Below are 21,619 nucleotides of genomic sequence, written 5' to 3' on the forward strand. Positions count from 1 at the left end.
GGACACAAGGTGGCGGACAATTACATCAAACCGTCCAGTGGAAAATGAACACGTGACTAATAAACGTAGAAGGACAGCATGGTAAAATCGCATACTGTATTTGCAGTCAGAAGTACAGTGCAGATGTGAAAATGTGTCAGTGGTAGAGGTAAGATCGGGCCTAAAAAGAATGCAGAAAATATTGAAACCCAAACCACCCTGAGCCTGGCAATTTGAGATGGTTTGAGAGACCAAGCCCGAAGAGAGAATCTGAGGTGTCTCATTTTTTTTGTGACTTTTATAATTATCCAGCTGTCATTGTTCTTAATTTTTCTTTGTGCGTTGGATTCTGCGCCTGTTTTGCGCAACCCTGCCACAAGCTCCTCCGAATGTTTGGCCTAGCACGCATACGGGAGCTGCGTTGCAAAAAGGGGTTGTAATCCGTCGCCTTGGCGGATCTGACACAAAGAAAATTAAACTAAGAACAATGACGTAAGCGCGCCAAGCATGGATAATGTAAAAAGAAACAGAAGCCCGGCATTTTACGCCCAGCCCGACTCCAATTTGAATTCGGGCTGGGGCCGGGTGTGGTCTTAAGATCTTACCTTTAGTCATTGGTTAAAAAGGAGAGAATAAAAAATATTTATGTTCCAGTACACTGTACAACCAAAGAAAATATTAAGCTCTGTTGACCCACATGGTGTTTCAGGACTCTGCAGAAGAAACTATACACACACACACACACACACAAACAACTTGATGAAATTGCAGGACACCAAGATAAGAGACTGGATGTTTGTTATTTAGCCTAAAATGAAATCTAGCTTGGCCCAGTTACTACGGTGTAGAGGTAAGATTACAACCAGGCTACATACAAACTGCAGTAACAATTCACTATTCTTTGAAAAAGAAATTATTGCACTGTTGTTATAACTTTGGCCAGTCTCTAGGCACTGCTTTGCAAATGATTGTGCCTATTTCTCCGGACAGTCGTGATCTTATTTTTCTCTTTTAAGTCTTTATTACATGCCTACCTGTCCACGTCTTATTTCGTTGCATACAATGTTCCAACGTTGATATCAATGACAATAAAGACAATTTGCTCCAAAAGAATTACATTAGCACCATTACTGTCAATCGTGTGAAAAATCAATGAGTGGAATATCATAACTGTGTACTTTTTTAATATGTTGTATGCAGAGGTGGGTAGTAACGTAGTACATTTAGTCCGCTACATTTACTTGAGTACGTTTTGGGAAATTTTGTACTTCTAGGAGTATTTTTAAATCCCCATACTTTTACTTGTGTAAATGTGTTTTAAAAATACACTACTTTTGCTCTGCTACATTAGGCAACATTGAAGTTGTTACTTTGTTACTTAATTAATCCCCTCCACGAAAGTACGCGTCTATCTTTATTATGAAGGAGACGTTCGGCAAGCGCCACCGTGTTTAACCAAACATAGCAGCATCGTCTCGTGACCACAATTAACTTTAGCGGGGGGAAAGTTGTTTACTGATGACCCCCCTAGACTGTCCACCCACCAGGCTCTCACAAAATTCCATGGGAAACAATGGTCGTTCAAACGTGGAAAAAGGGTAAACTATGTATAGGTTCAACTCCCAGTCATCCGTGTCCTCATCAAATAAAGAGGTTTGTTCTTTGTGAAGGATCAATGAAATACAATTACAAATACAAATCATTTCATGGACAAGGATTAGAATAGTCCTTTTTGTAAACAACGTCATAAATATTGTTTAAAAGGGAGATTCCATGAGGCACTTGGCGATAAAAGCTTTAAGAGAAAAATAAAATTCAAACAATATTTGACTAAATGGTCAAATCACCGTCTTTGCTGCATTCATTGGGGAAGGAACCCAAGTCTCCCTTATAGCAAAGCAAAATCACTACCACTCGACCAAGCCTCGCTCTTTACAGTTTTCCCACCAGAAACCACAAAAGCTGTAACGGCTGACCGTAAAAGAATGGTGACCAAAAACTGCAGCAGATACTAAAAATAATAGCCACATTGCATTTAGCTTTAGTACATTTTGGTCAAAACATAGGACAAACTATTTGTAAAATACTCCGTTTACTCCAGGTGTTGAGCTGAAAAGAAAAGTGCCACGCTTCCCTTCCCCAATTTTAGAATGAAGCCTGTTTTTTTTCATCGTAGATTAGGATACAATCGAGCAGTTTTCAACGCAACCTACGACGAACAAACTGATTTACTGAGCGTCCAAGTATTACTTAACACGCTTATTACCATAGAGGCGCCGATGACCCTGTTTTACAAACGCTATTTAAATTACCGTAACTAAATTACAGCGGTACCAGAAAGAAAATAAGACGGACTTTGTGGCAATATAAAAAGGAGTCAATTCGAATCAAAGTCGTTCTCCCAAACACCCCCAAGGTGGCGGCAACTTCCCACAATCATATCTCACAGGCCTCCACATGTAGCAACAGACTTAACACAGGCAAGAAATGACACAAGGTATAGTAAGTAATGCATATTGAAAAGCATTTTTTGTTATCTGTAACCAATAAAAAAAAACATTTCAATCCTTTGAACATTGATAGTTACGATTGTCAAAAGGGGAATGAATTGGGGTACTGATTGGTCATACGTGATGTGGGTCTGTCTCCAGGAATATCTTATTCATCTACCACACAGGCCCATCAAACACCTGCTCATGGTGGAAAATAGTTGATATATGGACAACTGAGAGAGCAAGACTCAAAAAACGTTTTTGTATATAATAACAGTTCATATTTCCAGTTGATGTTGTCTATCAATGTGCTCATGTTCAATTCCAGTCTCTACTTCATTATAATGCAGAAAAATTCCAAGTCTGTTTTTTCTTTTGTTTTTCAAATTAAACTGTCATTACATTGTCTTAACACAGAGTTTAGGTTGTTCTGAAAAAGGGGCCAAAAGTCATCACTCATAACATGATTTCTGACTCTTTTGTAACCAAAATAACAAAAGAAAATACAGGCAGCCTGTATGATTCTTGGTCAATTGAGGGTTAAAGCAGTGGTCGGCACGGTGATCCGAGTTTCAAGAAATGAAAAATATAAACTCGCCGAATAAAGCGATTAAGGTGTGGTGGCATGGAAGTTTTAGGTATGGGGATTTCGTCATTTTAATCTGTTTACCATGATGTAGTGGGCTACAGTTGACCATTCTCCCGCTGGTAGGTTGGAAATGCAAAAGTGTGGCTTAACTTGTACATTACTGTATCTCCTTTGTGCGGTGTTCCTCACTTCTACCGTCACCGATGCACGACACAACAACAAACTACGCCTGCCCGCGCAAACTTCACCGATTTTCACTCAAAGGCGCCACTTCAAAACGCCCAATTAACTCTCTGCGAAATCTCAAACCCCCCTTGAGTCGCCTCAAAAAAAAATTTTCCTCGGATCTCCGCGGCTCACATACCTCAATCATTTTGATTTCAGGACGGCGAATTTCGCCGGAAGGCGACAAGGATTCCGCCCGATTTTTGGTGGCGCTTACCTGTGGTGGCAGAGACGTTGGTTGGGGTGGAGGCGGCCTGACTGCGAGCGTGAGCGGGGATGAGTATAGAGGCCAAAGAAGGATTACTAGACAATTCTGTCGGGACAGAAATCAAACGTTATTGCCATTATTTGTTAGTAGTGTTATAACATTTTTTATTTGTGGTTCTTAGACAATCTTATCACCGCACATTAAGCATGCTCTGACTGCAAAGGTCCAGCAGATGGCACATATGCACCGTATATAACCAATGAAAAATCAACATTTTCAATACAGAAAACGAGCGTTGCTAGATTTGTATTTTGTAATCTGCTATGAACTGGCATAGAAAACTACGGAAAATGTATGTATTTGGTCACATTCTATTAAAGTATCATAAACAAGATCAACCAGTGCCATTAAACTTTGTCTGTTTAGGAAGTCAGGAAGACATCCAATTGGTGGTACTTTAAAAGGATCACTGTTTTTGTGATACATTTAATGAACCAAATACAATATCAGTATTTGGTATCAGTGACTACTTATGAACTGAGTACTCCTACTAATACCAGTCTCCATTGTTTTCTGCGGATAGTGGGGAACAAAGACTCAATTTTGAGATGATTATTTCGTATTGAAAAAATGTCCTGTAGCACAAGCAATTCAAGCTACAAGCAAGATTCTAATTGAGAGCGTATGAAGAAGTACCACTGTATTGAATATTATTAGTTTTGGACAAATCAGGTCCAGGTACAAAGTTGTGGCCCTCTAAAGCAACACGCACGAACGCCCGCCGACCTTGGGTGGTGAAATTGAAGAGCGAGGGCTTCTCGCGACCGTTGGGCAGCTTGACGTTGGGATCGCGAAGCTCATCGAAAAAAGAGTGTGCGCAGGCCTCGAGAGGCGTGAGGCGAGCGGTGGGCGTGTACTCCAGCAGGCGCGAGCACAAAGCGATGGCCTCGGGGGGCGTACGCGGCCGGAACACCTGAAAACCCGGTGCCAACAAAGACGTATGTACCGTGATCACAGAAAAAAAAGTTCCAGGGTTCATACAACTCTTCATGGCCAAATTCAAGCACTTTTTAAGGATTTTGGAAGACAATTTTGCATTTATTCTAGTACCTTTAACGGAAGATTTCAGGCATCGATCAAAAGAAAGTTTTTTTTTTGTTGTCGACTTTGATCGCTAAAATTAAGTCGCTATCTTGCCGAAAGCACATACTTTGTGCTCATTCGAGATGTTCCATGTTCTACGACCTTTTTCTGTCAATGGGCAGATATAAACTGACATGAATTCTGCCATTCTGCATCGACAATGCGTGCACAGCTTGCCTACGTCACACTTGTTTATTAACTATTGGAGTTGAGTAATGATGGCGTTCAATACGGAGGACAAAAGGACAGTACTGTATGTATGAAGAGCAGAAAAATGAGGCCAATTTGGACTCATTTTAATTTAATTGATGGCTCTGAAGCAGAGTGCATTCAATCTTATTTTAATTGAGATGTTTTGTGTTTTTCAGAGAATCTGTGGCTAACTTGGTTAAAATAGATAGTTCATGAATATTTTTTTTATCTTATCTTATCAATTTATAGCACGAAGGAGTTACATTTTTTAGTGTTTTTTTGTTTAGCCTTTTCAGGGATTCTGTGTTGTTGACTTGAGATCTTTTCAGTGTGTAAAAAAAGTAAAAATGTGTTTTGTAATCTGTATATTTCAATTCATATTTCATGTGTTTTTCACTTTAAATTATATCAAACACATTCATGAATGGACTTTACATGCTAACTGCTTCATACTAGCAAATTATGCCAACGGCTACATGCTACTTTCTTACAAATTATGCTAATGGCTACCTGCTAACAGTTAAAAATTAACAAATTATGCTAACAGCTACATCCTGACAAATTATGCTCATGGCTACATGTTAAGCTTCATGCTAACGGCTAAATGCTAACTGCTTCATGTATATACAAAAGTACACAAAAGGCAAAATTCTTTAACCAGACAGAGAGCTTTCAATGTCACAAAAGCAAAGAACGTAACATTGTAGCCATAAAGTGTTTTTTTCAACCAAAAATATAAAAGCAAAGGATCCATGAACCATTAAAAAGCTGTTGTTTTTTTTTATACTTTGTACTTTTGTTGCACTGAAAAGTTACATTACATTCCTTTGTATTGTTTTTAAGGGATAATGTGTTGTTTGACTTGAAAGTTTAAATTAAGTAAAAGTTCACTGTAGATAAACTATTATAATATAGAAAAATAATACATATTTTCAAATCTATTCCTAATTAATTTGGTGCATAATGTTTTATCATTACTATAAAATATTAAAAAAAAAACACTGAGGAGCCATTTCTCAGGGAGCTAAGCCGAAAAAGAAAGTTTTCTGAAAAAAAGCTGGAATCATCATCACTAGTCTGATACATCTGTCCTCCTGGGTGTGACCATTAGGGGGAAGTGACGCTTCACATGACAACGTCATAATGAGAAGCCACCTGAGCAGGCGTGTCAACGTTTTTTTTCACGCAGACTTGTTTTATTTTTCTTCATTCAATGCGTGGTCTTTGGAGTCAGACACAAACCTGGCAATGGCAACAGTTTTGAGCATTTACAAGCCCTAAAACAAAAATTCAAGCACTTTTTATAACCTTGAAAACGCGACATTAAAATTCACGAATTTTCAACAATTTTCAAGAACTTGTACGAACCCTGAAAAACAACAACATATGTTTGCGACATGGACACAAGCACAGCGTGACAAGTCAATTTGAGGCGGCAGTCGAGAAAAGGCAGCACTCGATTAAAATGCCGTTTTCCTCGAAAACAATGTTGGGCAAACTACGGTCAATAATCTATTGTCACACAAATAAAAGTGCGTACCTCACGATAGATAGCTTCCCATAGAAAGCTGCAATATTTGCAGAAGTGCCCGATTCAGTCCCCTAGTTACGACCATTCGACTTACGAAAAACGGTAGATACGATAATTTTTTTCGGGATATCGAAAAATATCCGGACATTGCTGTAAGATAGATTTTGTATTGTCTGCACATTTTCCCGAGTACAGGACAGTACTGTAGTGCTTCTTTCCGCCGCTACTGGCGTGTGGTGGCGCTGTGAGAGGTCCCTCAGCGTCGTGTATTACGTGCACCCCTAATTTTTGATTCAAAATCTGAATAAAAAACTTTTTTTTCCACTTTCTCACAGCTCATACTAAGCATAGTTAGTGACAATACATGCAGCCTTGATAAAATATTTTTTGACAACGTAAACTAGTGACACAATACTGCACCAACATAAAATTTGCAATGTATTTATTTATCCTTCTAAGTCCGATTCATCAGCAGATACACCAAAGAGTTGTTTCCCTTTATTTCCGTTTATTGATATCTTTTAGGGCGACTTCCTGTTTTCTTCGTCCTCTAACACACACCTCCGATTAAAAATAATGTGATAGTGAGATAAAAATCGAACGCCTTTTCATGTCATGTCTAGGTGGTTAGGATTCGGCACTCTCACCGCCGCAACCTGGATTCTATTCCTGTTGCATTCAATGTTTTGCGATAGTGGTCATCGATACATTTTGACTGATCAAACATTGCACAAATATGATAATGGACTACCTAGTGCAGGGGTCGGGAACCTATGGCTCGCGAGCCATATATGGCTCTTTCTATGAGTATCTGTGGCTCAGAGACCAATTTGATTGCATGCAAAATTTCTCCTTCTCGTTCAAAATCGGGTTTGTCTATCCTATTCAGGTACACGTAAAGCCAAACCAAAGCTAAATGTGAAGGAAACACTTCGCAGTATATATAGGGCACGTTTTTCACTACAATTCACAGTCAAGGTGTCATACAAAAAAAGGGGGAACAAAACTCGTTTTGGCTGTACAACGCTAAAGAATCCTTTGATTAAAAGTTCACTATTTAATCTGTGTTCAGTGTTCAGATACTTTATGATGAATCCACAGAACTGCAAATACGCCAAAACACCGGAAGAGAACTTAGTCATTTGATTGGGTGAGTGGGAGGGATGGGTGGAGCTATGCAAAAAGTACAAGCATTCCCTCCCATCTCTCGCCAAAGGTAAGCACATAAGGCTCCCTATTCTCAGAATGTTGTGACGTTTTTACAAAATAAATGCTTGCATCTGGTTTTGAAACCAATATGTATGAAAAAAAGGGTCAAAAGGAGTTTAACCGATCTTGAGTCATTGCAAGAAAGAGACAAGTTTAAAGTGGTCTGTTTGTTGAATTTGTGACAGGGGCTCTGGCATTATTCTCTTTTCATAATTTTTATCAAATCATCAAAAATAAATGTGCTGAAGACTAAGCTTTTGTCTGGGGTGCGGGTTTAGCAATTTTGTAAATGTGTCTCATAATATATGGTGTGGCTCTTTCCCAAAATAAAATTAATATTTTTTGCTTTTATGGCTCTTTGAGTCAAAAAGGTTCCCGACCCCTGACCTAGTGTATAAAGTGCACCCAAACTTTGAGTTCTCTTTTTTAGGTAAAAAGAAATGCAATAATCATATTGCAGATAAGACAAACAGCATTTGCACCTAACTCAAGATCTGTTCTTAAGACAATTTTACAATTGATTAGGGCTGCAACTAATGACCATTTTATTGGACAACTAGTCAGCAACAATTCATTTGTCAAATAATTAGTTATTACTTTTTCTTACATTTATCATTCAATTTATCTAATAATGCGTCAAATGATAAAATGGGCACACTGAAAAATACATCTTTAGTGAAAATAGACAAAAAATAAACAAAAATGCCCCATCTAAAACCAATTAGACACAGTGCTAGGTATATATAAATCCATAATCTATTTTTTTAGGGACGGACAAAGAAACTTTAAATACAAATGAAGTAAAAATATTTATCCCTATAAACAGACAACAGGCTCATTAGCAGCAGTAGAAAAGTGAATAAAACAAATATTATGTGCATTTTGTGCAGTACATCCTGTGGTCAACTGCAAAGTCTGTAACGAAAGAACTTAACAATTCTCAACAGTTTGAAATCAAACTGTTTTAACTGTTTGTCATTTTTAACGTTTTAACAACTGACGTTTGTTCTTCGGAATGCATGCGTTTAATTTGAAATACGTTTGTCAGGCACAATCTGGCATAAACCTCAAGCTCTTTTGCAGTAACATATGCGTTTTAGATCTAAAGTGCATGTCATCAAAAACGTTTGGCTTGAATGTTACTTCAATCGTACCGAGGCGAGTCAGACTCCGTTTCGTCCAACTTTCCGACTTGCTATTTAAATGTTCTTTCATCTCAGAGTTACTGCAATGAGGCGCAAGGTCTAATTTGCAAACTTAGTCTTCTTATTTGCCATACATAGGCCAAATAGTCTCAAACTTTGGAAGTTTTGGTACGCGTACCTGATGTTGACGCAGTCGTTTCTATATGAGCGACTCTCAGCAGAGAAATGCCTCACCCTTTTGGAAAAACGATGGCTTAGAATGATCTGCCAATGGCAACTTATTGAAAAAAAAAAAGAAAAAGAAAATTTAAAAAAATGTTTTTATTACAATCTTCATTTAAGAAATCCTGACAGAAGTATGGACTGCCACAAGGCACAAAAAAACAACTAGGATTCCACCTTCTGCCATGATGATTCTCAAGAAGTAAGCAGTTGTAAACTAAAAATAAATAGTTTAATGCAGTTATCGGTGAAAGCTTCAAAACGATATGCCAGGTACGCTTAGAAATTTGTTCTGTCGCTGTATTGCTATTGGACACTAAGCGTTTTTTGTTCAATTAATGGTGGCCTGCAGCCACCGTTTTAGAAAAGCAATTAGCAGCATTGGGAACAGGGATTTTGGTCTGATTGCAAGCTCCAAGATTGATACATACAACAATTTTTGGGAGGACGAGCCAAACTACGGGAAAAATGTGACTTGTAGTTCGAAAATTACGGTCCCTAAAACACAACAAAAAAATCGATTCCGCCCCACATTGACTTCAATGACAACACACATGCATGAAGTGCTAGGTAAGAGAAAAAAAGGGCTCCTGTACCTGTTGACTCACCTTAGTCCAAGGATGGGCCTTGATCTGGGGGAACTTAAACTCTGTGTAATTAGGGTTCATTTCGCGGATTTGTTCCCTGGTCGGGGTGCCGAGAACCTGGAAAGAATAGAACAAAATGTTAGTTCCGGTAATAAGACCGGTAGGTGGCGACGTAAAATGGTCCGCAGTCGGATTACCTTGATAATTTCAACCAATTGATCGACACCACTGTCTCCAGGGAAGATTGGTTGTCCTAGCAACAGCTCTGCTAGCACACAACCCGCTGACCACACATCTGATGAGGTCAAGTTCAAATTACTGGATTTACCACATTATTGGGGGCATTGGATTATAAGACGCACCAGACTATAAGGCGCATGGAATTCACACTAATATAAGGGCCAGTGTTTTCGCATCGATTGGTCTGTCGGAATATATCACTGATCACAATTGCATACAATTGCGCGACATTGGATATACAACCGTAAACGAATCCAAATTGCGTTGTGGAGTGCGCCGGATCCTATCAACTAGATCACTAGGGATGCAGAAGACACATTAAAAGGCACTGAGCCTTATCTTGGAATACTGTCAGATATTTAACAGGTTTGTGATACAGCCGACTTACAAGTCTTTACCAAGCGCTAAAATTCTGAATTAAATAACGAGAAAGGCATTGTGGGAAGTAACTCAGTTGTTCTGAGCTGAAGAGAACGATAATGTGACAAGTCATTTGGTTGTCCTGAAACAAGATAAAAAATAAAGGCATGGCCGCACATATTCAAAACGTTTGTCACAATGCTTATTTTGAGCTGAGAAAAAGTGTAACAACATTCTATGTAGTAAAAAGAAGAAAAATGGATGTGCTGCAATAGACACTGTATCATAAATTAAAGTTTTTAGGGGTCATAATAGACAATAAATTAAGCTGGAAAACACACATCAGACAGATACAAACTAAGGTATCTAAAAGCATTTAAATAATTTATAAAGCCAAATTCCTTTTAAACCATAATGCATTGCATTTATTATATTGTTCTCTAGTTATGCCATATTTAACATATTGTGCAGAAGTCTGGGGCAATAATTACAAAAGTCCACTACAGCCCCTTTTTTATTCTCCAAAAACGTGCAATTAGAACCATACACAGGGTAGGATATCGAGATCATACTCATATTTTATTCCTGCAGTCAAAATTATTAAAATTGGATGATTTAGTTTAATTTTTCACTGCACAACTGGTATTTAAGGTCAACAAAAACATAGTGCCAGAAAACATCCATAAATTATTCATTCGGAAAGAGGGAAATTATAACTTAAAGGGCTGTAGTAAATTCATAATCCCAAAGGTGAGAACCAGCAGGAAAAGTATGTGTGTCTGTGTGTGGAGTCAAACTCTTGAACTATTTACAAGATGAGATCAAACAATGTCCAACTATTCACTTGTTCAAATTTAAATACAAAAGAAAATTTTTCTGGAATAATACAGAGACAAAGAAAATGTGGTATGAGTGAGTGATACTAGAGATTGGAAAAACTGCGTTTACAACTATAGTCAACCTTGTTGTTACTGTTACTATAATTATATCATAACTGTTATTATTGCAATTTTTGTTATTATCATTGGTGACACAATGATATTTAGTGACTAGTAGCATTATAACATTAATAGCTGGGTACTACGATGATTAGTGTATAAAATATGTGACTATTGTTATCATTATAATTATAGATATCTGACCTATGTAATATGAATATCCGTGAGATTTTGTTATATTTAGACACGAAAGAGGAGCCATCTGTAAAATTTAATTAATAGGGAAGATGAAGGGGTAGGGAAAATAAGCGTCTGCCCCTACCCCTTTTCGAACATGTAATGTTAACATTATTTTTGTTGTTCAGTCATTGCTTTTGTCCCGTTTTTATTTTATAATGTTCAAAATAAAGTTTTTATTCATTCATTCATACCCTAACATATCTGGTACCATGACTAAAAATAGTGTGATGATGAATTCTAGTGGATATGTTCTGGTGCTCTCCCCACCGCGATCTGGGTTCTATTATCGTTGCATTCGACGCTATTCAATGTAACCAAACATCCATGTCTCTAGCGGCCTGGTGGCTAGAATTCGATGCCCCTAAATACACAATCCGGTCTGATCCCCAATACCACCATTGCAATGCAATAGTGGTAAGCAATAATATTTTTTGACGGATCAATTAAAAAAAAAAAAAACGCAGTTTCAATTTTGTCCGCAAATAAGGAGCTTTACATACAAATTTCTGGTCAATTTGAGGTTTTTAGGTGCGCCCTACAGTCTGGAAATGACGGTTTAACAATGGCAAAAGAGAGGTCCAAGATTACCTATGCTGGAGGTGTAGTCGGTGGCCCCAAAGATGAGCTCGGGGGCTCGATAGTAGCGAGAGCAGATGTAAGACACATTGGGCTCGCCGCGGACGAGCTGCTTTGCACTGAATAATCGAAACAAAAAAGAGCCGCTGTTACTGTGCCCGGTGTGAGAACATATGCGCTCAGACGAGTGCCGCGTCTCACCTGCCAAAATCGCAGAGTTTTAACACGGCCGTTTCGGGATCCAGGAGCAAGTTCTGAGGCTTGATGTCCCGATGGCAGATTCCAAACGAGTGGATGTAGGCAAGGCTTCTGAAAAGCTGGTACATGTACAGCTGCAAATAGAGGGATACATTAGAGAGCTAAATTGAGTGCTCGTTGGCATAGGTGGGAAACTCAAGTCAAGAAAGTAACCGTAGTTTGAAATCACTCACGGTTGCTTTTATACAACAAACAAGTAATCAAGCAGAGTAGGAAGGTAGACTGCGACCAGAACTAAACTGTGGCTGGGTTTTACTTGTCAATAAATACAAAAAGATCCCTTTAACCCTCTTCTTGTTTTAGCTTTTGGGGAACACCACCCCATGTTAGCATGTCATTGGTGACCCATAACAACTTAAATCAGCTGCAAAATTGTTAAAAACAATAATGCATTTTTTTTGTCACTTGCTGTTTACCTTGTTATACTCAACCTTTCTTATCCATGAAAATACTGCTTTTTCTATTTTTGGTGTTTGTCTCTGGGCCTTTTTTTCTGCCGGTATTCCCCTTGATTTCACTTTTTTAAAAACTGGTAAAATGAAACTTAAAATAATTATATAAATAAATAAAAAGTGTTTTCTGTTACCTAACTATGACTTAGGAATAAGTGGAGAGGTGTTGTCAAAGGATAGTGGGATGTTTGGATGTGTTCTAAGGGATGGGCAAGGCACCTGTATGATGCGGCAGGGGTAAACCAGTAAAAGCTGTTGGGACCTGCTGTTGAACAGAAGAGTGTGTTGTGTCACCCTGACCAGAGTGACATGGCCATCGTGTGTCCCGTTTCATCTGGAGGGACGAAAGCATGACCAACTTGGGTGCCGAGGTGCTTAACTTGTTTGGTTGGGTGTTTGGGCATTTGGGTTGGCCATGGTCCAAAAGTTTTTGTGTGTGTTTTTTGCTACTTTTTCCCTTTTTTTATTTTCTTTGTTTTTGTATCCAGGCTAGATAGGTAGGTAGGTAGGTAGGTAGATTGATACATAGATATCTTATTATTATTATTATTATTATTATTATTATTACTGACATGTTTTGTTGAAATAGACATTCCTAACAAAGTCAAGAATCCTTGATGCAAAAACAAAAGTGTTTTTCGTATGCATTTAAAATCCGAAACGGGTCGGTGGCGACCTTAACACAAGGGGAGGGCAAAAATCACGTTATAACTCTAATGTGTTCAGCCTAAATTGAATGCATCTGTGACTAGTCACACTCTGCCAGCTACTACAGAGTTCCAGGCAACGATTTATCAAATGCATTCACTTCAAAAGGTATCAAATGCTAAAGCATCTGATTTTATGAAAAAGAACAACGATGAAGCAACTAACTTGGTCATTCCAATTGAAAGCATGGTTAAATCAAGCAATTGTATTTCATGATTGCTGTCGGTTTATCAACAAATTTGGTTATTTTATCCCATTAAGGACTAATGTGTCTGGGCCAACATGTATCTCATGTCTGAAAGTGCCTTTGGACCCCACAAGACCTTTTCTTTCTGATTGTCTTGGAAATTAATCTATCTTGTCTATGCCTAATCAATCATTTTTATCTTTGCCCTTTGAAGCACAAAGAAACATAATTACAAACATTGTCAGGATAATGTGAAAAAATGGGTTTATTTAGTATCCAAATCAGGGGTGTAAACCTCGTTTATCTCAGGGGGCCTGACTAGTATATTAGTAGCATAAAAAGTGCGCCTTAACTAGAGGGCTGGGGTCTTTTGGAGGATCACAATTAAATTATGATTCATGGATGTAAGATTTGATTATAAAAGGATTTTTCCCTGTTATTATTAATACTTGAGTCAAACTTCATTCTTGGAGTGTTTATCAACGGTAGCTTTGTAAAAACAAACAAAACAAAGTAAGAAAACAATGAAATAATTTTCATTTTATTTTAAATTTAATTCACAAGGTGACTGGAATATCATACAAATAGCATACAAACATTAATTTAAATGATTGGTTTAATGAGTTGTCTGTCTTTTTGGATTTTTATTTTTCTAAGAAAATTTTAACCTAAAAGTGGGAACTTTGCCGTTTGATTTCATATTTACCGCTTTAGACAGCCCGTATATGACTTTCATTTCACGTAAAATAGTTTTGAGAGACGTTTCCTCGATGGCAAAATCCAGTGGACATATTTGAGACTGCAAGTCATTGTTTGACGCAATGCAGCTCATTTTTATCGTGTGCTTCTCTCAGCATTGTCTCACGAGCTACATAAAAACATGTTGCGGGCCAGTTAGCCCACGGGGCATGAGTTTGACACTAGTGTTTTAAATTGTCCCTCAATGGTTCACCAAAAAAGTAATACAAATTCGTTAAATGGGTATTTGCTTTCCTTTTTAAAAACAAATCTCCAAAATTCATTATTTGGTAGATGGTAGTGTGCCCGCTTTGAGACTGGGAGGTCGCTGGTTCGCGCCTCGGCCGAGTCATACCTAATTGGTAAAATGGCGGCGCCCTCTGTTGGCTGCGGCTGCATCGGCTCGCTACAACGGGTCAGGTGTATCGACATTTCGTTCTGTGTACATTGTTACAAAGAATGACAATACAGGGAGTGCAGAATTATTAGGCAAGTTGTATTTTTGAGGATTATTTTATTATTGAACAACAACCATGTTCTTAATGAACCCAAAAGTCTCATTAATATCAAAGCTGAATATTTTGGAAGTTGGAGTGGGGCTTTTTTAGTTTTAGCTATTTTAGGAGGATATCTGTGTGTGCAGGTGACTATTACTGTGCATAATTATTAGGCAACTTAACAAAAAACAAATGTATACCCATTTCAATTATTTATTTTCATCAGGGAAACCAATATAACAGCTCAACATTCACAAATATACATTTCTGACATTCAAAAACAAAACAAAAACAAATCAGTGACCAATATAGCCACCTTTCTTTGCAAGGACACTCAAAAGCCTGCCATCCATGGATTCTGTCAGTGCTTTGATCTGTTCACAATCAACATTGCGTGCAGCAGCAACCACAGCCTCCCAGACACTGTTCAGAGAGGTGTACTGTTTTCCCTCCTTGTAAATCTCACATTTGATGAGGGACCACAGGTTCTCTATGGGGTTCAGATCAGGTGAACAAGGAGGCCATGTCATTAGTTTTTCTTCTTTTAGACCCTTTCTTGCCAGCCACGCTGTGGAGTACTTGGATGCGTGTGATGGAGCGTTGTCCTGCATGAAAATCATGTTTTTCTTGAAGGATGCGGACTTCTTCCTGTACCACTGCTTGAGGAAGGTGTCTTCCAGAAACTGGCAGTAGGACTGGGAGTTGAGCTTGAGTCCATCCTCAACCCGAAAAGGCCCCACAAGCTCATCTTTGATGATACCAGCCCATACCAGTACCCCACCTCCACCTTGCTGGCGTCTGAGGCGGACTGGAGCTCTCTGCCCTTTACCAATCCAGCCATGGGCCCATCCATCTGGCCCATCAAGACTCACTCTCATTTCATCAGTCCATAAAACCTTAGAAAAATCCGTCTTGAGATTTTTCTTGGCCCAGTCTTGACGTTTCAGCTTGTGTGTCTTGTTCAGTGGTGGTCGTTTTTCAGCCTTTCTTACCTTGGCCATGTCTCTGAGTATTGCACACCTTGTGCTTTTGGGCACTCCAGTGATGTTGCAGCTCTGAAATATGGCAAAACTGGTGGCAAGTGGCATCTTGGCAGTTGTACGCTTGACTTTTCTCAGTTCACGGGCAGTTATTTTGCGCCTTGGTTTTTCTACACGCTTCTTGCGACCCTGTTGACTATTTTGAATGTAACGCTTGATTGTTCGATGATCACGCTTCAGAAGCTTGGCAATTTTAAGAGTGCTGCATCCCTCTGCAAGATATCTCACTATTTTTGACTTTTCAGAGCCTGTCAAGTCCCTCTTCTGACCCATTTTGGCAAAGGAAAGGAAGTTGCCTAATAATTATGCACACCTGATATAGGGTGTTGATGTCATTAGACCACACCCCTTCTCATTACAGAGATGCACATCACCTGATATGCTTAATTGGTAGTAGGCTTTCGAGCCTATACAGCTTGGAGTAAGACAACATGCATAAAGAGGATGATGTGGTCAAAATACTCATTTGCCTAATAATTCTGCACTCCCTGTACAAAGGAAATTATTATTATTATTATTATTATTATGTTTTGATTTATTCTCCCTATAAATAACAAATATTTTTACATTTTTTGCACATATACCAGTGATAATTTGCTAGCTTATATATCTTATTGTCTCTTTTGTGAGAAAACCTTTTTTCTTCTTTTTTTTTTTAATGTTTACAATGTGAAACACGTTTGTACATAATAACGACGATATATAGCTTTGACAAACTTATGACGAACCCACCATATCTTTTTGAAAAATTCAACTTTATCACAATGAAATACAATAATTGAAATCAAATATATGAGTTAATAAAACGGATATTTCCTAATATTTTTTTATATATTGTTTTTATTTATGTATGTTGTTTTTAAAAGTTGTATTACTAGTGTGGTTTAAAATTTTAAGAATATTTAAAATTCCCTATAAATCCTTAAGGAAAAAAAAGGAAAATTTTGTTTTATACTTGTCATATTGCTTGCATATCTCCCACCCAAAAAATAGGATCCCCAAAAAACAGAGGACATTCGACATGGGCCATTTTGAGGTTTATCCTGATGCATGACTTTGGCTGGCGGAAGCATTCCCGTCCTTTATGGTGAAAAAGCACCATAGTGCTCGCTGTGCTCGTGGTAAAAAGTTACAAGATTTCTAAAACAATATTATACACTTGTGCATTTTTAAGCACAAAGATTATTTTGCTTTTGAATAATAAACAACAATTTTTTCCATGCCTTTTTGGTGACATTTTTGTCATTTCCATTTTTGTGTGCATTTGGTAACCTGTTGACTTGAACTATAGTAGTATTGAGAAATGGCATAGATCACTGTTTCTCAGCCTTTTTTGAGTCGAGGCACATTTTTTTTAGTCGAAAAAAAAATATTGAGGCACACTCTCTGTCGAAAACGTTAAGATATTAATTCAATTTTTTTATCATTTTAAAGTTAAATGATCATGTCGCCTAAATTGACAGTGTAACATTTTTATCATTGTTTGCGTTCACTGTGGATCTGGTGACAATACAAGTTATTTATTTTGGTTAATCATTTTACAGTAATTTGGGATTTTACTATATTTACAACATATTTATCTTCTTTTCCTTAAAAAAATATTTTTAAAAAAAACTTAAAATGAGCAAAAAGATCTGCCAGTACGACTTTTTATTTTATTACATTAACTTTTTTTTTTTTAATAAACAATTATCAATCCAAAAGCAATATTTTGACACTGATTAATTGTATTATTTCTACCAGGTACAATCTTGAACAGCTTCATCAAACAAAATAAGTTATTATTAACATTTCCCTGTCTACCTTATAATGTATAACGGGTAAAAGAATAGGAAACTGCTGCCGGGTAGATGAACGTTAAAGGTTTTGGGCTGACCACTGGAATAAAAGGAAATATACTGAACAAAGGCTTTCTTTTTTTATGGAAAATTTCCTGCGGCACACTAGACAAGGTCTCCCGGCACAGTTGTGTGCCCCGGCGCACTGGTTGAAAAACACTGCCATAGATTACCTTGACATAAACCATGGGCAGGGTCTGCTTGGCTCGGTTGTAATGTCTAGCCACTCTGTAGACCGTCTCAGGAACGTAATCCAGAACCAGGTTCAGGTACACTTCATCTTTCTGTAAATGAGGTACACAGATAAAAGAAAAATATACAAAGTGTAAATCAAATGGGTTGTACACGTCTTGCATGCCTAAATTCAAGCACTGTTTGAAGACTTTCAAAGCCAATTTTACAATTTCTCCAGTACCATTTAAAGAAAAAACCCGGTGTGAATCACATATTTTGCAGGGCTAAAATATATCTGCGATTTACATATGTGATTTCCAAACCCTACGTGTACATTTTATTTGTCAAGATGTATGATTTCTAGATTTCTAGTACCGTATTTTCCGCACTATAAGGCGCACCGGGTTATAGGGCGCACCCTGAAAAAATAGTTTTTGGTCCTATTTTTGACATACATAAGACACACCGGATTATAAGGCGCTTCAATGGGAACGTCGACAAAACAGTCAGATAGCTCAGTCCAACTTATTACCCCCTCAACATTCCCAAAGCTTGCAAAGACGCAAATACGTGTCGAGAACACGTGCGGATGCGGTGTCCGTACGATGTCACTCAAATGCATCGTTCCATCATTCGGAAGGTTAAAGTCTTGGGATTCAAGAAATGCCAACCATTCCTTAGTATCTATTTTCTTTTTCGCTCGCAACTTTACTGTGCATATGACAACAAACACTTGGAATTGAGTTTAATTTAAAAATAGACACTCCATTCCATCCATTACCTGCACCGCTTATCACAGAAACATCGAGTTCAGTCGGAAACAAGATACAGGGACAATATAAAACCCGGAGTAGCTCACCGAAGTCGTTGTGTTCATAATAATGTGCAGCCAATGTCCTCTTATATCCGTGAGGGTAGTAAATCCAGGAGAATACAATATTTACAAATACAGAATAGAAAAAAATGCTTTCTCTATGCCGTCAGCCACATGCTATACACATTCATCTTTTTCGGCCAATTGCAGGCTTTGTTTCGCCGTTTAAGCCAATGCCAGCCTGTAAATGAAAAAAAAGATCCGCCCCTTGACCTCCGAATAACTTTAGCCAATAGTGATCGATTCAAATGATGATTGACACATCTTTTTCAGCCAATTGCAGGCTTTGATTGCCGTTCAAGCCAATGCCAGCCTGTAAATGATAAAAAGGATCTGCCCCTTGACCTCCGAATAACTTTAGCCAATAGTGATCGATTCAAATGATGATTGACACATTGGTTAGCCAATGAAACGCCGGTAAATAAATCCCAGCATACACCGCGTACCACTTGGCGTTCGGGGGAAAATCTAGTCGGCGGCTGCAAGTTAGTTGGAAAACTTTGCAATTTTAAAATTGATCCATAAATAAGGCGCACTGTATTATAAGGCGCATGGTCAGCTTTTGAAAAAAATAAAGGCTTTTAGGTGCGCTTTATAGTGCGGAAAATACGGTATTTGTTTTTGAGACATACAAGTTTTCGGTAAAAATGACAGTTGGCAATATGTAGCTTACATTTTCAGTTGCAGGAAGTTCTTCCCATTACAATCTACCACTAGGAACGCTACTTAATTTTTCTCATGGCCCATAGTAAATGTCCATAAACATTTCATAGTTTCCAATTTAAGTGTAGCATGCACCTGTCCTCTTAAGTGAGATGACGCTTCATAAAACAATGCCATACAAACTAATACCAGCTGCCGTTAATCACGAGGGAAGATGAAATGCAATGGCAAAGCAAAACCACCAGAAAGATATGTCAGGGTCAATTTTAAGCCTGCTTGTTGAGAAACACGACAACAATTTCAAGCATTTCCAAGCACTTCACCCATAATTTGAGCATTTTTCAATCCTTGAAAACACAACAATAAAATTCAAGCATTTTCAAGTATTTCAAGCACCCGTATAAACCCTGTAAATCAGAAAACACAACGTTAAAATTAAATTAGCAGTAAAGTAAATCAGATGTAACCTTTACATAACGCACATATAATTCATTAGTTGCAACTCAATATGCTTTTAAATGCTGCCGTGTATGCTTTCCTTTTCCTCCTGTTATGAGATGCCTTAGCCTGATGAATGGCGTTTCTTGAGCGCTGAAGTAAATTACGTTTTTTCCGCATAAGTTGAACTTGAGATTCATTGTGAAGATTTCTCCCCCGAAGGCTAGGAAATATGCGCACATGTGTCACGTCCCATACGCTCAATGAAAGGATGCAGACTGATATCATTTCCTCCACTGATGAGGGTGGAGGGGCAAATATTCATTTCTGGAGCTTGCTGACCCCGAAGGGACACAAGGGCCACTATATTATTCAGAAACGACTTCCTATTCTCCCTTATATTGAAAGGATACGGTCCTGCATTGAGACATAAGGACCACTCATTAAATAAAATACTACCAAGAAGCAGTACATGGACCCCTTAAACACTGGTGGTAGGGGCACACATCCTTTGTTATGTGTTGAGAAAGTACAGCCTGGCGGCACCCATCCTTCTGCAGGCTATTTTTTGGATAGGAATATGCTCACCGACGTGAAACAGATCCGCATCATCTGGCCGCTGTCGTTTTTTTGGCTGTAAAGTGTCAACCCCCTCCCCTTCAGAGAGGAGCATTGATGGGCAACAGTGTGTGACAATACTGATGAAATACCACAGCAGAAATAATATAAAAATAAAAGTACAGCAATACCTCATAAATATAACAGAAGTACTACAAAAAAACTAAGTAACTTTCAAAACCAATTAAAAAAAAAATATATATATCAAAAATCAAAGAAATACAACGTTGACATGTTTTCATGTGTTTTAATTCATAAATGAAAAAAATTGTGAAACATAATGAGACCCACCACTCAAAATAGTTGGCTACTACCCATTGCAATCTATGTGTGTCAGTATAGGTTGTAGACACCCATTGATCACGTTCGCCACTACGAAAGAGCCATCCCCTTGCATCCCCCTGTTGCCACTCAAGCTATATTTAGCCTAGCAACAGCACTGACTCACTTCCTGCCTGGCTACAAAGCAACTTCCTCGGTTGGATAGCAATAGGTTATAGCGGGGTGGTGACATGATTGGCCTACCTATGCTAAATAATGCACACGCCAATTTTCTGGCGTGGCGACTCACACACCTGAGCAACGGTCTTACTTGTCAATCTACAAGTGTTACCATGTGACTCTTTGTGAATGGAGATACCGGGCACGGAAGGCAACAGCCTCTCAAACGTGGCGCGTTGCGTAGGAGGCAGTCTTAGAACTGTGGACTTAAATTTAATACTAGTTATCTACCTGTGAGGAAAGTGAGTGGTGGTAATGTTTTTGTATGTATATCTGTTTGTCGGTCGATCCAAGAAAAGGGGGAAAGAGCCCCCCCCCCCCCCCCCCTCGGAAGAAGAAATCCTCTCGAGATTGTCCGCAACAAGAACGTAGGTTTGCAGTTGCGATTAGTGAGGACTAAATCATGACAAAACATAAATCTAACGTGAAATATGTAAAAGCAATACCATTATATTGGTCTCTCTCATGGCCTAATTTAAGCACTATTTATTTCAAAGCCATTTTTTTCATTTCTCCAGTACCATCAGAAGAAGAAATCTGGTGTGAGTCATGTATTTTGCAGATCCACAAAAGTATCTGATTTAAATATGCGATTTCTAATCCTGCGTGTGCATTTATCAAGACATATAAGTATAATAAATTTGAGGATCTGAACAATACGTGTGTAAATATCTCATTAGCTGCACCGCTTATCAGTAGGGTCGCGGGGGTGCTGGAGCCCATCCCAGCAATCATCGGGCAGTGGGCTGGGGACACC

At 38.4% G+C, this 21,619-nt stretch overlaps 1 protein-coding gene across 3 annotated transcripts in view; it reads right to left on the minus strand.

Moving 5' to 3' along the window:
• The window catches only part of gsk3ba (glycogen synthase kinase 3 beta, genome duplicate a), a 53,861-nt gene that overhangs the window by 6,164 nt on the left and 26,078 nt on the right, over window positions 1-21,619 (minus strand). For 2 of the 3 annotated variants that reach the window (XM_088353436.1, XM_088353435.1), the window contains 7 exons: window positions 17,768-17,878; window positions 12,078-12,208; window positions 11,889-11,995; window positions 9,720-9,817; window positions 9,532-9,639; window positions 4,280-4,466; window positions 3,503-3,598 (listed from right to left, as the gene is read on the minus strand). In XM_088353436.1, coding sequence (XP_088209562.1) covers window positions 3,503-3,598; window positions 4,280-4,466; window positions 9,532-9,639; window positions 9,720-9,817; window positions 11,889-11,995; window positions 12,078-12,208; window positions 17,768-17,878 — 838 coding nt within the window. The remainder of the gene's footprint in view (window positions 1-3,502; window positions 3,599-4,279; window positions 4,467-9,531; window positions 9,640-9,719; window positions 9,818-11,888; window positions 11,996-12,077; window positions 12,209-17,767; window positions 17,879-21,619) is intronic. The other variant, XM_088353437.1, reaches the window with a different exon arrangement.

Source organism: Urocampus carinirostris, chromosome 14 (assembly GCF_059441175.1).
Source record: "Urocampus carinirostris isolate Australia breed hairy pipefish chromosome 14, RoL_Ucar_1.0, whole genome shotgun sequence".
Lineage (NCBI taxonomy): Eukaryota > Metazoa > Chordata > Actinopteri > Syngnathiformes > Syngnathidae > Urocampus > Urocampus carinirostris.